Below are 12,636 nucleotides of genomic sequence, written 5' to 3' on the forward strand. Positions count from 1 at the left end.
AGGACGTTAGAGAAAATAAGATTTTACTTACCGGTAAATCTATTTTATCGTAGTCCGTAGAGGATGCTGGGCGCCCGTCCCAAGTGCGGACTTCTTCTGCAAGACTTGTATATAGTTGTTGCTTACATAAGGGTTATGTTATAGTTTATCGGTTGAACCGATGTTGTTGTTCATACTGTTGACTGGGTAGTTTATCACAAGTTATACGGTGTGATTGGTGTGGCTGGTATGGCTCTCGCCCTTAGATTTACAAAAATCCTTCCTCGTACTGTCCATCTCCTCTGGGCACAGTTTCCCTAACTGAGGTCTGGAGGAGGGGCATAGAGGGAGGAGCCAGTGCACACCCAGAGTCCAAAGCTTTCTTAAAGTGCCCTATCTCCTGCGGAGCCCGTCTATTCCCCATGGTCCTTACGGAGTCCCAGCATCCTCTACGGACTACGAGAAATAGATTTACCGGTAAGTAAAATCTTATTATTCCTGTTATAATGGAGGCATTATTATATATTGTTATTACATTGGGCGCATTACTATATATATTTATTATACTGGGGGCATTACTATATATTTCTATTATACTGAGGGTATCACTATATATTTCTATTATACTGGGGGTAGTACTATATATTTCTATCCTTGCCTCCAGAGTGCAAAGAAAAGGGGCTTTGGAGTGTCACCACACCACTAGTGACATGTAGCCACTCTCCACTTGTGCCATGTGGCCATGCCCCCTCACAACACATGACCACACCCATTTTCGGCACTCAGTACCACTAAGAAAAGATTTCTGCTTGCACCACTGAATGCAGAGAGACCTTGCACCAGCCCTGGCAACAGTGTTCCTACTCCCGGGGCCCCGGGAGTCCATCTCTCTCACAGCACAGAGCGGAAAAAAGCCAATATGCTTCTATAGGGTAATACCAGCTTTTGCTGGCATTACCCTCCGCACAAAGCCCTGGTATAGAGGGCTTAGGAGGTCATTCAGACACAGCCGCTGTTGCGGTGCGCATCGCAGTTTGCCAGTGGCGGCAAACTGTGCACGCATCGGCCGCACAATAGCTGCGTGGACTAAAGGTGTGTACACACGGAGCGATATAACTGAGCGATTTTGACTATATAGTCAAAATCGCTAAGAAAGTTAGTGCATATCTCACCATGTGTACACAGCCAGCGATAGCGATGCGCATCCCCGCCAGGTCGCTATCGCTGCTAAAAATAGATTGTGCAGGCAAGTCAATTTTGGCTAGGTCGCTGGAAAAGAAAAAGCATCCCCTTGCTTAAATGAGTTAGACAAAATCGCCCATAGCCAAAAGCGCTGGTAAAGTTAGTCAAAATCTCCTACTGCCAGTTCAAGGGAAATCGCTCAGTCAAAATCTCTCATAGTTAAAATCTCTCCGTGTGTATGCACCTTCACACATTGCGGTCGCATCCCTTATGGATTGTTTATAATTGTTTTTCCTTTTTCAAAATACACTGTTTTCATGTTTATCTGTACTGAACTAATGCTTCAAATAAAGATGTTTAAAAATAAAGAAAGAAAGAAAATATTTTCATAAAGTAACTACCTTCCATATAACATGTTTACAGCAATTCAAAATACAAATATGTCCTCATACACATAACCTCAATATGCAATGTGGCATACACTAAAACGATATGTCTGAGGTTGAAGTTGGATGTAATTTCCCTTGAACTTCCCCTGGGACCTTCCCGGGAGTGATTCCATATGATTTGGTACTTTTGTGCTATTTTCGCATAAGATATATCGCATGCGATTGATGAAGCCGCTATACAATATATGCAATATATCGTACGGCACATTTGTACCATGAGATATATCCGATGGGCTGGACAGAGGGCTACGGGGGCCTGGTGTGTCCTGAGAATGCCAGTCAAACTTCCCTGTGATACATCGCATGCACAAAAACACACTTTTTTTCATCCGATTCCACCCAATTCCAATATATCATTAGTGCAGCACTAACGACCTAGGGGATCCTATCCGACAGCCACGGGGACGCGCATCAGATTGGATACGATCTAAAACACATACGATTGTACACAATTTCATACAATATATCAGACGGATATATCGGATTGTATGAAATCGGGTAAAATCGTACTAGTGTATGGGGCCCTTTCGTGTTAGGGTTACCACCTCATCCCTTTAATTCTGGACACATTAATTACACAGGTCCTGTGGCTGGCTGACTTCAATACTCCATTTCACCTGGTTTTAATCAGCCACAGAACCTGTGTAATTAATATGTGTACAGAATTAAAGGGATGAGGTGGTAACCCTAGTTAGAGGTCAAGTCAATTCAATGCGAGTCACATTCGGGTCGAGTCAATTCAATGCGAATTGGATAGTGGCAGGAAGGAGGTCCTGGAGCTATTCAATTCAGTGTGCTGCTATGTCAGAGAATTAAACAGGGTGTTTAGTCGCAAATTCTCCAACTTAATTGCCCCACTGCAATGCTGTTTGCACCGTGTTAAGGCACAAAACAGCATTGCGGACCTAGGGGGTAACCAGTGGTTTTGCCCAACTGCTAAAAAATTTCCTGCTGCGATCAACTTGGAATTACCCCCCTAGTTTTGTCAGACTTATGCTTGCACCCTAGGAGGGGTGGGAGCAGAAATCCACTAGTCGGACTTAACAGCGTACTAAATTGAATAGGACCTCCTTCCCGGAACTATTCAATTTGCATTGAATCGATCCAATTCAGTGGTATAGTGTATTGACTTTTACTTGACATTTATGCAGATGCAGCGACTCTACTTGATCTGTACCACTGAGCTGCGACTTTAACTGCACAGGAATATGTACAGTCGCAAATGAAGCTCAACGGAACATGGTGTGAAAAATAGCTAGAGCCGCTGCATCACGGAACTTTGTATAGAGATTTAGATTCATTCACACACATATGTACAAATGTTGTATATCAAATAAATCATTGCAGACTCATGAATCACTTTTTTCGCATTGCATTGAGATGGAAACAAACATTAGAGCAAAAAAGATTCCCTGCGCAAGCCATGTCGCATGGGACCTGACGTGCCAAGAAGAAGGGTTGTTTGGCAACTTGAGCCAGGATCATCACCAATCATTAAGCAAATAACTCTGCACAGTGATGGTGTCTTCATCACCCTACCTCACTAAATAGAGGCTAAAATTATTAAAAAAGGTGTGGCTGGACTGTGCGGGGGGCAGACCGCAGCTGCAGTGTGACGTCACACGCAGCCGCTGCAACTCGGGAAGCGACGAGTAGCTCCCGGCCAGCACGCAAAAGCTGCGCTGGCCGGGAGCTACTCCTGAAGTGCAAAAGCATCGCCGCTGTGCAATGCTTTTGTACTTCTGCGGGGGGGAGGGGGCGGGCCTGACATGCGGGGCGGATTAGCCCTGTGCTGGGCGTCCCCCCGCATGTCAGTGTGCCTGATCGTAGTCCTGCAAAATTTTGCAGGGCTACGATCAGGTCTGAATTAGGCCCAATGTTTCATGCATTCGAGCCGGACAAACAGAAAATAGAATTTTTTTAAATGATTATTAGCGCATTATGCCCTCCATACCTTACCTGCTTAGCGAAGAAACAGAATGACAGCATTTATCTGGTTATAAAATTCAATGCTGGCAAAGCAGAGAATCCTAGAGAGACTCCGTGTCCCATCACCTTGTACTTGCTTCAGTTATCAACCATATATGGCATATATTTGATATGGGTATTTTACAAACATTCTCCAAATGTATCAGCCTCATCTCTTCTGTCCCTTTTACAGTTTGGATCTACTATAATTTGCTTTCAAACTAGATCTTATATGGAGCTTTCAAGGACATTTTTTTGTTCATACTTTTCACAATGATCCATTTACATTAGTATAGCAATTTTTACACAAGCCACGTGTTATCAAGTAGGCCCCAACACAATTATCAGATAACAAAAACTTCAAATGATACAGTGAAGAAGAAAACTCCATCATACTGGCAGCATATTGTGTGACACACTGGGTAAGCAGCTTAACATACCCAAGGGCGGATTTAGGGGTGAAGGCGCCACGAGACACAACAGTTAAGGCCACCCCCGCCTGCCTAATTTTATTATTTTTATTGATTGGTAATACGTCGTCATTTGATGATAGCCAATTTAATAAATAAAATAAAAAAATACAATAACTATAACCTTTTAATTATGTACAGTATATGTATTTACTAAGTAGGACAGCTTACAGGGGCAGTATGTGCATGTCCTACCCATTCACATTCCATTCAAGATGGCATATGGTACAGTACAGTGGAAATATGTTTACTGGTACTTTTTAGGCTGACAGTACCAACACAAGCATCCAAGAGCATCCAGTGGTGTTGAGAGAGGGGGGGAGGGGGTACAGATTACCCAGGCCCGGGTATGCCAGGGGGCCCGGGCCAGAGCAAACCAGTAGCCATTTTTTGGGTGGGATTTTTTTTTCTGTATTATAAATCAGTGCGCAGACAGGCGTGCGAACGGTAATTCGGGCCGCCGGGAGGAGGGATGTATGTGTGTGTCACTTGGCTGTTTGTCCCTTGTCAAAGATGTCCCTCACAGCCACTTCTAGCCGCCGCACCGCTGCTAGGATCTGGCGAAATGATATCGGGATAGATGCATCATCACTTGGAGAGTGATAAAATGCAAAGTGATAAACTACCAGCCAACCAGCTCCCAACTGTCATTTTTCAAACAGGGCCTGTGACATAGCAGTTATGAGCTGATTGGCTGGTGCCTTTTCTCTTTCTATTTTATCATTCTCCAAGCGATGCTGCATCTAGCCGATCATCATCTCGCGAGTCAATCTCTGCAGACGGCTCTGGATGGCCTCTTCAGAATCAGCAAGCTCCAGCAGGTGGGCAGGGACTGGGTGGGGCAGGCATGCAGCTGGCTGGGCGTGGCCCATGGTTCAAGAAGTGGTGCATCAGCTCAGTTGTAAGAATAAGCAGCAGAGCTGGTCACCTCGTTGAGAGCTACTCTGTTAGGCTGCGACACTGTGAGCTGAGAACTGTGACTGTGAGCGACAGACACAACACTGTGTCTTGTAAATTCTATATAAATAGTCTATAATATATGCATCCATACGTTACCACTTGTGTTAGTAATATATATATATATATATATATATATATATATATATATATATATATATACATACAGGCAGAGGGTCCGCACTCACGTTAGAGCATTATTTATGCTGGGGTGACATCCAATGAGGGGAAAAAAATCCAACTCCAATATAATTCCAAATAAGGGGAGCACTCACCAGTCTTCAAGCAGGCACAAGTTTTATTTAAGACATCAATGACAAGCAGATTAGATCGACGTTTCGGTCATGTTTCTGACCTTTGTCAGGATACCAGTACAGTGAACTGATGCTACCTAAATACCCCTGTAAATCCCACCCCCCAATTAATCTCAGCAACTCCCCCACACCCCATAGCAAAAACAATAACAATAGTTTATATTCTATCAAACAATTCAACATACATATAATAAAAACAAGGGATCATCATGTCAATGTCAGGCATTAATGATGTTGTACTAACCCCCTCATGTAGTAAGGAGCATGTAGTCACACATTGTAGGTATCGCGTGTGGCGTGCGTTCCACTGCGGCCCGCACTTCCGGTCCGTGGAACGCACATCCTACAATCCCGGGACGTAGGTCTCGGGAGGTGCATAGGTGTTGCCCGGCAACCGTGTAGTGAGGCGTCATCATGTGCCGCTAGAGCACTTCCTGTGCACGTGATGCGCTGAGGTATTCTGTGTCAAGGCATTCCGGTTGCTCAGCAACCGTTATTATCCAGGGCAAAACATGTACGGACTTTTGTAAAATGACTCACAGGTCATTGTATCGAACAAGGGCAACATATATCAATATAAATAAGGCTCCTTCACTATGATCAGTTGTATGGGGTCAGGCGAGGGCATCACATGTATATACATAAATATACATGAAAAGCGATACCCCAGTGGTCAATTCATAGGAGCAGTTATACATCATGAGTGCCCCATTCCAAGGTTATAGGGCATAAGACACATATCTGTGCTTGTGGGTATACTTTGGACCACTGGTAATAAATGTTAGGTTCTATGACACCCATGGTCATTCTGTTGGGGCACTAGTGAATGTGTGTGACAACAAGTAATGACTACAGAGGGAGTGAGTAGGTTGGTGGAAAATAGAAAGTTCAGGGTATCATTCCATATAAGTACAGATTCCAAAAGTGAATATCAATTACATACATAGGGGAACAGTCTGGTACCCTCCATGTATGTATTGGGTTCTTATATCCCATTAACAATTTGGTTTCAAGGATTGTATAGAAAAAATCAAAAATTTAAAAAACCGACGATAGGAACAAAAATATGAAAAATTAAAATATATATATATAAAGGAAAAAAATATAAAAAGCTTTTGAAGAGTCTCACGTGAAGAGTTGGTGTAAGGTAAACCATCACGGAGTATCCTTTATAAAAAGATACTATAATGTATTCCATCATTAAGGCCTCGTGGTCTTATTGTGTCCAATCTATGTATCCATGCGGCTTCTCGCTTCAATAACAATTTTGCTCGATCACCGCCTCTTCTTGGTGCCTCCACTCTGTCTATTACCATACTCCTTAAAGATGCCAGAGGGTGTTTTGCCTCGCAAAAGTGTCTACCAACAGGTTTGTCCGAGGTGCCACTTGATATGGCATTCCTGATAGAGAGTCGGTGGTTGGCCATCCTCTCACGGAATGGACGAACCGTCTTCCCCACATATACTAGGGAGCATGGACATGTCAGGGTGTATATCACATAGTCAGAGGTACATGTCAATCTATGACAAATGGATATTTTTTCTCCCGTATGTGGATGATGGAAAAATTGGCCCGTGGTCATGCTTCTGCATGTGGTGCAGTTGATACATTTGAAGCACCCAAATTTTTTGGGTATTTGCCACATATTGGATGTTTGCGGTACCATCCTGTCAGGCTGCATCAATATGTCTTTCAGATTATGTGCACGTCTGAAGCTGAGTAGTGGTTTATCAGGTAGTTTCTTCCTGAGTGCAGGGTCCGTTTTGACCACTGGCCATAGGTTTCTGACTGCTTTCCGGATGGCGGGACCAGCTGTGTTAAAGGTTGTGGAAATGACAAACGGGTTGTCCTCCTTACATTTTCTGTGTGAGGCTCCCCTATAGATGTTTTTGGCCTTGTGTAGGCATCTCGTGATGGTCTTTTTGTCATACCCCCTTGTTTCAAATCTCTTTTTCATCTCCTCTAGTTGTTTAGCGGCCACTTCTTCATCTGAGTTGTTTCTGAGGACCCTTAAAAATTGAGATATTGGTAGATTCTGCTTCAATGGTCCAGGGTGGTGACTGTCAAAAGACAGTAGGGTGTTCCTGTCAGTCGGTTTTCTATACAATTTGAAACCATAGCCATCATTGGTGGTGTAAATACTGACATCTAGAAAGTCGACAGTCTCAGCACTAGAGTGCATAGTAAACCTAATTGTGGAATCAAGGTCATTAAGATGTTCAACCATGTTCACTAGGGCTTCCTGGGTACCTACCCATACCAGAAAAACATCATCTATAAATCTTCGATAGAAGGCGATACTATCTCCAAACGGCGGTATGATGTTAGTGGTCTCATATGCATCCATAAAGAGATTTGCATACGACGGGGCTATGTTACTCCCCATCGCTGTCCCAGCCGTTTGAAGATAGTATCGCCCCCCGTATGTAAAATAGTTGCAGTTTAGGATCAATTCCAACAGGTCCATCAGAAAATCTACCGGGGGTTGGCCTTTATGTGATGCTATCAGTGCTCGTTTGGTCATGGATAGACCTTGGTTGTGAGGGATCACTGTATATAATGAGACCACATCCATAGTGACCAGAATCCTCTGGCCAGTATGGGTCTGTAGATTCAATAATCTTAGGAAGTCTTCAGTGTCTCTTAGATAGCTGTTGGTCTTCTTAACACAGACTTGTAAAAAACTATCTACATATTGTGCTACTTTAGAAAAAAGTGAATTGCGCGCAGAAATGATCGGACGGCCAGGAGGACTGTCCAAAGTCTTATGTATTTTAGGTATCACGTATAGGATAGGGGTAATAGGAAAGTCTGTTTTAAGAAAGCCAACTGTGTCTTCATCTATCCAGCCCTGGGAGAGTGCCATGTCTAGGACATTATCCAGCCTTTTCTTGAAGGCCAAACCAGGATCCCCAGGTAGTAGTCTATAAGTCCCTGTATCAGCAAGTTGTCTCTGTACTTCAGCATCATAATCTGCGGTGTTCAATATTACAACAGCTCCCCCCTTGTCTGCGGGTCTCACAGTGATATTGGAGTTGTTCCTAATCTCATATAATGCTTTCCTCTCAATGGCCGAGAGATTATGTCTAATCATCTTTTGTTTAGTCAGGGATTTTTTGACATCTGAGTCAAGCATTCTAGTGAAGGTTTTTATGCTAGGGTTATAAGATATTGGATCATATGTGCTTTTATTTTTGAATGGGTTGACTGCCCTGATCCAATATCTTATAACCCTAGCATAAAAACCTTCACTAGAATGCTTGACTCAGATGTCAAAAAATCCCTGACTAAACAAAAGATGATTAGACATAATCTCTCGGCCATTGAGAGGAAAGCATTATATGAGATTAGGAACAACTCCAATATCACTGTGAGACCCGCAGACAAGGGGGGAGCTGTTGTAATATTGAACACCGCAGATTATGATGCTGAAGTACAGAGACAACTTGCTGATACAGGGACTTATAGACTACTACCTGGGGATCCTGGTTTGGCCTTCAAGAAAAGGCTGGATAATGTCCTAGACATGGCACTCTCCCAGGGCTGGATAGATGAAGACACAGTTGGCTTTCTTAAAACAGACTTTCCTATTACCCCTATCCTATACGTGATACCTAAAATACATAAGACTTTGGACAGTCCTCCTGGCCGTCCGATCATTTCTGCGCGCAATTCACTTTTTTCTAAAGTAGCACAATATGTAGATAGTTTTTTACAAGTCTGTGTTAAGAAGACCAACAGCTATCTAAGAGACACTGAAGACTTCCTAAGATTATTGAATCTACAGACCCATACTGGCCAGAGGATTCTGGTCACTATGGATGTGGTCTCATTATATACAGTGATCCCTCACAACCAAGGTCTATCCATGACCAAACGAGCACTGATAGCATCACATAAAGGCCAACCCCCGGTAGATTTTCTGATGGACCTGTTGGAATTGATCCTAAACTGCAACTATTTTACATACGGGGGGCGATACTATCTTCAAACGGCTGGGACAGCGATGGGGAGTAACATAGCCCCATCGTATGCAAATCTCTTTATGGATGCATATGAGACCACTAACATCATACCGCCGTTTGGAGATAGTATCGCCTTCTATCGAAGATTTATAGATGATGTTTTTCTGGTATGGGTAGGTACCCAGGAAGCCCTAGTGAACATGGTTGAACATCTTAATGACCTTGATTCCACAATTAGGTTTACTATGCACTCTAGTGCTGAGACTGTCGACTTTCTAGATGTCAGTATTTACACCACCAATGATGGCTATGGTTTCAAATTGTATAGAAAACCGACTGACAGGAACACCCTACTGTCTTTTGACAGTCACCACCCTGGACCATTGAAGCAGAATCTACCAATATCTCAATTTTTAAGGGTCCTCAGAAACAACTCAGATGAAGAAGTGGCCGCTAAACAACTAGAGGAGATGAAAAAGAGATTTGAAACAAGGGGGTATGACAAAAAGACCATCACGAGATGCCTACACAAGGCCAAAAACATCTATAGGGGAGCCTCACACAGAAAATGTAAGGAGGACAACCCGTTTGTCATTTCCACAACCTTTAACACAGCTGGTCCCGCCATCCGGAAAGCAGTCAGAAACCTATGGCCAGTGGTCAAAACGGACCCTGCACTCAGGAAGAAACTACCTGATAAACCACTACTCAGCTTCAGACGTGCACATAATCTGAAAGACATATTGATGGAGCCTGACAGGATGGTACCGCAAACATCCAATATGTGGCAAATACCCAAAAAATTTGGGTGCTTCAAATGTATCAACTGCACCACATGCAGAAGCATGACCACGGGCCAATTTTTCCATCATCCACATACGGGAGAAAAAATATCCATTTGTCATAGATTGACATGTACCTCTGACTATGTGATATACACCCTGACATGTCCATGCTCCCTAGTATATGTGGGGAAGACGGTTCGTCCATTCCGTGAGAGGATGGCCAACCACCGACTCTCTATCAGGAATGCCATATCAAGTGGCACCTCGGACAAACCTGTTGGTAGACACTTTTGCGAGGCAAAACACCCTCTGGCATCTTTAAGGAGTATGGTAATAGACAGAGTGGAGGCACCAAGAAGAGGCGGTGATCGAGCAAAATTGTTATTGAAGCGAGAAGCCGCATGGATACATAGATTGGACACAATAAGACCACGAGGCCTTAATGATGGAATACACTATAGTATCCTTTTATAAAGGATACTCCGTGATGGTTTACCTTACACCAACTCTTCACGTGAGACTCTTCAAAAGCTTTTTATTTTTTTCCTTTATATATATATATATATATATATTTTTTTTTTTTTTTTCATATTTTTGTTCCTATCGTCGGTTTTTTAAATTTTTGATTTTTTCTATACAATCCTTGAAACCAAATTGTTAATGGGATATAAGAACCCAATACATACATGGAGGGTACCAGACTGTTCCCCTATGTATGTAATTGATATTCACTTTTGGAATCTGTACTTATATGGAATGATACCCTGAACTTTCTATTTTCCACCAACCTACTCACTCCCTCTGTAGTCATTACTTGTTGTCACACACATTCACTAGTGCCCCAACAGAATGACCATGGGTGTCATAGAACCTAACATTTATTACCAGTGGTCCAAAGTATACCCACAAGCACAGATATGTGTCTTATGCCCTATAACCTTGGAATGGGGCACTCATGATGTATAACTGCTCCTATGAATTGACCACTGGGGTATCGCTTTTCATGTATATTTATGTATATACATGTGATGCCCTCGCCTGACCCCATACAACTGATCATAGTGAAGGAGCCTTATTTATATTGATATATGTTGCCCTTGTTCGATACAATGACCTGTGAGTCATTTTACAAAAGTCCGTACATGTTTTGCCCTGGATAATAACGGTTGCTGAGCAACCGGAATGCCTTGACACAGAATACCTCAGCGCATCACGTGCACAGGAAGTGCTCTAGCGGCTCATGATGACGCCTCACTACACGGTTGCCGGGCAACACCTATGCACCTCCCGAGACCTACGTCCCGGGATTGTAGGATGTGCGTTCCACGGACCGGAAGTGCGGGCCGCAGTGGAACGCACGCCACACGCGATACCTACAATGTGTGACTACATGCTCCTTACTACATGAGGGGGTTAGTACAACATCATTAATGCCTGACATTGACATGATGATCCCTTGTTTTTATTATATGTATGTTGAATTGTTTGATAGAATATAAACTATTGTTATTGTTTTTGCTATGGGGTGTGGGGGAGTTGCTGAGATTAATTGGGGGGTGGGATTTACAGGGGTATTTAGGTAGCATCAGTTCACTGTACTGGTATCCTGACAAAGGTCAGAAACATGACCGAAACGTCGATCTAATCTGCTTGTCATTGATGACTTAAATAAAACTTGTGCCTGCTTGAAGACTGGTGAGTGCTCCCCTTATTTGGAATTATATATATATATATATATATATATATATATATATATATATATACACACACACACACACACACACACACACACACATACTTACATACATACATAAAAGAGGGAGAGGGTTCTATATATATTTCTATATAGATGTATATAGATATATATATTTACCTATATACATGCCTGCCAACTGTCCCGATTTTCACGGGACAATCCCATTTTTTGTCATTAGTAGAGCAGCGGTGAATAGACGATGTGCGCATACAGCGGCTACTGACAGAGACAGAGGGGCTGGGGGCATGCCAGCAGCTCACAGAGCGCTGGCCTTGCCCCCGAAGTAACGAATGTGGGGGGCGTGGCTTGCGGACGCATCATCCCACTAAGCCACACACCCTTTTCCCAACGCCACGCCTGCGACGGAGTCCCGCTTACACCTTCCTCAATGTTGGGAGGTATATATAGAAATAGATAAATATACATACTGTGACAACATCCACTCTAGGGTGGCCCGGGAAGTTGTTGTACCGGAGCCCAGGATTTCTCTTGGCAGCTCTGCGTGCCGCCCCCAAACAAGTACCATTCCTAGGCACGTGCCTCAAGTACCTAGTGTGAAATTTCCCACTGAACACACCTTGAGGAACTTATCAAATTTAAACAAGGAATCCTTCAGCTTCTCTTCCTTGTGCTCCAACTCAGCACGACGCTGCTGCAAACTCTCAGTCTTCATCTGAAACTCCTGCAATAGAGAACAGAGTTACAAACCCAGCACGGAATCACAAAGAGCTCTCTTCCTCAACCTCTAAGAAAAAGACAATTATGCACGTGAAGAAAAAGGCAATGGTTTAGATCAGGGGTAAGCAAGCT

The 12,636-nt window shown here is 43.2% G+C and overlaps 1 protein-coding gene across 3 annotated transcripts in view; it reads right to left on the reverse strand.

Moving 5' to 3' along the window:
• Positions 1-12,636, reverse strand: part of CFAP73 (cilia and flagella associated protein 73) — a 219,608-nt gene that overhangs the window by 20,738 nt on the left and 186,234 nt on the right. For all 3 annotated transcript variants that reach the window (XM_063913316.1, XM_063913315.1, XM_063913314.1), the window contains exon 3: positions 12,404-12,508. In XM_063913316.1, coding sequence (XP_063769386.1) covers positions 12,404-12,508 — 105 coding nt within the window. The remainder of the gene's footprint in view (positions 1-12,403; positions 12,509-12,636) is intronic.

The sequence above is a fragment of the Pseudophryne corroboree genome, chromosome 1 (genome assembly GCF_028390025.1).
Source record: "Pseudophryne corroboree isolate aPseCor3 chromosome 1, aPseCor3.hap2, whole genome shotgun sequence".
Lineage (NCBI taxonomy): Eukaryota > Metazoa > Chordata > Amphibia > Anura > Myobatrachidae > Pseudophryne > Pseudophryne corroboree.